This window comes from Otolemur garnettii, unplaced genomic scaffold (assembly GCF_000181295.1).
Source record: "Otolemur garnettii isolate 467f Iridium unplaced genomic scaffold, OtoGar3 scaffold00055, whole genome shotgun sequence".
Lineage (NCBI taxonomy): Eukaryota > Metazoa > Chordata > Mammalia > Primates > Galagidae > Otolemur > Otolemur garnettii.
In genome coordinates, this window is record NW_003852450.1 from 11,292,870 (window position 1) to 11,296,961 (window position 4,092).

Here is a 4,092-nt window from a genome sequence, read left to right on the forward strand (position 1 = left end):
GCGGCTTCTTCCCGGCCTCGGGGCCGGGTCCCCTGGTCCTCTCGGCGCCGGGACGGCTCCGGGGCCGGCGACGCTGGGCGGGAAGGTGGGGGTGCGGCCCGGCCCCCCAGCTCCGGCGGCGGCGGGACAGCGCTAGGCCGCAAGCCTGGCCAGCCCGGCGGCCCCTCCAGGAGGGGCGAGGCCGGCGGTCGCTGCCGCTTCTCGTTCTTCCCCCGGACTGTGAGACTTGACTCGTCCCGCTGTTCCCGTGTCGTGTCCGGGAGGGACTCAGCCTTGAGGCGAAGCGGTTATCATTTAATGTGCTTTCTTGGCATTCAGAGAACCGTTGTCTTGGATGTTTTCTTCTGTTTCTTCTCATTGAATTGGTCTGCGATGCTAGTTTATCCAGGCACTGTGCGAGTGCACGGTGCTTGCAAAATGGTATCCAGTTAGGTGGTATTTTTACGTGTGTCCTAAAGTATTCAGCAGTGGCTATTTTACTTCAGGAGAGTAGGTAGAAAGCAAGGTTTTAACGACGGTGATTTTGTTTCTAGGTATCTTAGAGGCATGAGTTTTCTATTTTACTCCTGAAACTTATTTTGGAAAGAATTCCTTCTTTCCATCCTTCTACCCCTCTTTACTCCCCACCCCCACCAGAGTTTAATGACTGTCATGTATATTTATATTACTGTGAAAGGCCTTTTAAATTTCACGGAAGTATAACTGTATCAATATTTAATGTTACACCTAAGAGGTGTAATAAAGGATATTATTAGGAAAATAGTGTAATTTGGAACTGTTTTGTTCATTGTTTGACCTCATGATGGACAGGGTGACTAAAAGAGTGTACTTTTTGGCGTTAATTGGTGTGAGGGTGGGAGAAACCATCCAACTTCAGATTTTTTCCCATTGAAACCAGTTAATACCGGGAGGGATGAGGAAATGTCTATTTGTGAATTAATTTATAAGGGTTGTCACTTTCTAGATTTATGTCTTGTAATAATTTTTTTAAAAATCAACGTTTATTTAGAAGTCAGAGCTGGCATTAGTTTTGTGTATATTAAAGTAGTCAACGTGCAAAGATACTCAAGTGTTGTAAGCAAGAATAAGACTTTGGACTTTGTGGTATCAGACTATGCTTAGTTTTGTACCTTCTGGTGGAGAGATAAAACAGAACTATGTTTTGAAAAAAAAGTGGCCTAATGGATTTCAGTCCCCTTTTTGAAATTTGCCAATGAATACTTAAATGTGTGGCAAGTTAGTTAGAAAAAAAGTCAATAATTTCTGAATGAAGTAAATCAACCTGGCAGCTTGTAGTGGAAAAAAATCTAATATAGGGGCTGAGGTTCAGTTTCGCCAATGACAATTGATATACATGTACGAGAAATCTTTTTTCATTATGAATCTTCAAATAGTTTGCTACTTTGAACATGGTTAACAACCATAAATACATTTCAAGGAAAGTATATCCACAGTATCACATTCCTGGAGCTTTATAAAGGTCTTATCTAGAACACAGCAGGTGGAACCAGGTATTCATTTACACTTACATTGCAAGTCCTTGGAAGAAAGATTGAGAGCCTGTGTTAGACTCTGTTGGCAAGGTATAAAGACACTTAGGGACACACTGGCTGTCCAATTTGGATTCAGTAAGATAAAAGCAGTGCTTTGCATTCATACAGCACTTAATATATAATGTGCTGGCACGCACATTATCTGACTTAATAATCCTCACAATTATTCTGTGACGTGGACAAGGCACTTTATATATATATATTTTTTTTAAGGTAAACAACCAGCTTCAGGGACTAAATGCTTTGCCCCTAGCCTCAAATCTCCTCTAAGTACCAGCAATCTGAAGTTTCTAATCTGAGAGAACATTTATTTTATTTATTTATTTATTTATTTATTTTTGAGACAGACTCTCACTGGGTCACCCTGGGATTGAGTGCCACGGTGTTATTGCTCACAGCAACCGCAAACTCTTGGTCTCAAGTGATACTCTTGCCTTAGTCCCCCAAGTAAGTGGGACTACAAGCGCCTGCCACAACACCCAGCTATTTTTTTAGAGATGGGGTTTTGCTCTTGCTCAGAGCTGGTATGGAACTTGTGAGCTCAGGTGACCCACCTGCCTTGGCATCCCAGAGTGTTAGGATTACAGGTGTGAGCCACTGTGCTGGCTTTCCTGAGAAAACATTTTCATTGTTACTTGTGCTATACCAAGTCCTATAGTTACTTGGAATATATTGATTAGGATAAGATTATAACAAGTCGTATAGTTACTTGGAATGTATTGATATGAACAAGATTAGTCTTAGAATTAAGAAAATGGAAGCTTTTGGAGTTGCTAATGGTTTCAGGAAATAAATGTAACAAAGTTCCTTTTTTTTTTGTTTAGGGCCAATCCAGAGAGAACCTTTGATTTGGTATTGAAAGTAAAATGTCATGCCTCTGAAGATGAAGGTATGTATGTTCTGTTACTTATCATAATTGATTGAGTCTGTCAGAGCAGGTATTAATACTGTGGAGTGCTGGAACATGACAGTTATCAGGAAAATAATAGTACTGAATGTGTATTCTGCATTGAGCATCTCAAGTTGCCGGTAATAAAATAGATGCTGGGTCTTTGCCCTGGGGTTGTGGAAATCATAAATGTTATCTGTGCAGCTTGAATTTCAGGTGTGTGTTAAGCCCATATAACTTACAACACAACTTTATCATCATTCATCAATAGCGTTATTGTAGTTTTGGTGAGAGGGCATGTCTTTTCATTTTCTTTCATCTGTGTTTGAAAATGTAGCATCTTTTTTTAAACGTTACTGTGAATGCTCCTGCCAGTACCTGTGAGAGCTATACCAATTCCCTTCTTGTGTTTCTGGCATGCAGAATGAAGGCTGAGGAGCCCCTTCAGCTGGATTGACTTCAGTAGCACAGCACTTTCAGAGAGAGGGGAACAGTAGTGTGACGTTGTTTGGAAAGGTTTCAGCTGTCAGTTCTGTATGATTTCCTGGAAAGATAAGAGCACAGTTCTTTAGTACCATGCTTTTTATCATTTCCCCCCACTTTTGTTACATTGTATAGGCAGGTATGTGCATGTGTGTGTGGTGGGCATGGGTAGCAGACAAGAATAAAGACTGTCTCTTCTTGCTTCTGCTTTTAATATGTCTTTGATAGTGTGGATGATTAAATGTGGGGTTTTGTGGAGACTGGTTGGCAATCTTAAAGTCTTGGTGGAACGTTTACTGGCCCTCTTAGCTCTAGAACAATGATTTTTCAACTGGTTTGCTGTCAGAGGACCTTAGGTGTGCTGTGAAAATTTTAAAGGATTATTAATTGAATTGTTTTCAAAGGAAATTCAAAGCACAGTAGGTTTATTTATTTATTTTTTTGGATCAATATATTTTAAGTGTGCTGTGCAAGTTTAACTTTAGGTTCAAGTGTGCTGGCAGATTAAAAAAAGTTGAAAAGCACTGCTTTAGAAAGTAGCCAGCAATTACCTACTCTTAAGCAATTTGGAGTTCTACACCTTAAAATAGAGGAGCCCAACCCAGTTGTGGTGAAATGGGCATGGCTAATTTTAGGTAGGAAGTCACACACACATTCCTGGCTCTACCAGCCTGGCCTGCTGCACTTCTGCCCTGCTTGAGCTGGTCAGGTGTGTCCACTGGTGAAGAGTGATCCTAAGTTGTAGGGAGCCTTTTCTGATTAAAGAGATTATTTTGTATTGTCCCACAGAGAGTAAAGTTTGTCTGTTTGCATTCCTTCTGGCCCCAAATAAGTCCTCTTTATAGAATAAGTACTTACATGGATACATTATTTTTTCACCTCCAATTTAAATCTGTTCTATAGTATATTTATGTTATAAGTTAATTAAAAATAACAACCATAACGTTACCTAAGGTGTGTAGAGTATTGCTTACCTGATGTTGTTTATAAAATAGGCTAAATTCATTTGGAAATTATGGATTTTTCTATAATTTTAAATGCATGCTAAAGTGATCTTGAGAAAAAGATTAGTCTGCTTTGGTTTGGCACCTGTAGCTCAGTGGTTAGGGGGCCGGCCACATACACTGGGACTAGCGAGTTCGAACCTGGCCTGGGCCTGCTAAACAA

At 40.5% G+C, this 4,092-nt stretch overlaps 1 protein-coding gene across 1 annotated transcript in view; it reads left to right on the forward strand.

Moving 5' to 3' along the window:
* Positions 1-4,092, forward strand: part of DENND1B (DENN domain containing 1B) — a 249,432-nt gene that overhangs the window by 6,450 nt on the left and 238,890 nt on the right. The window contains exon 3 of the mRNA XM_023514559.1: positions 2,378-2,442. Coding sequence (XP_023370327.1) covers positions 2,378-2,442 — 65 coding nt within the window. The remainder of the gene's footprint in view (positions 1-2,377; positions 2,443-4,092) is intronic.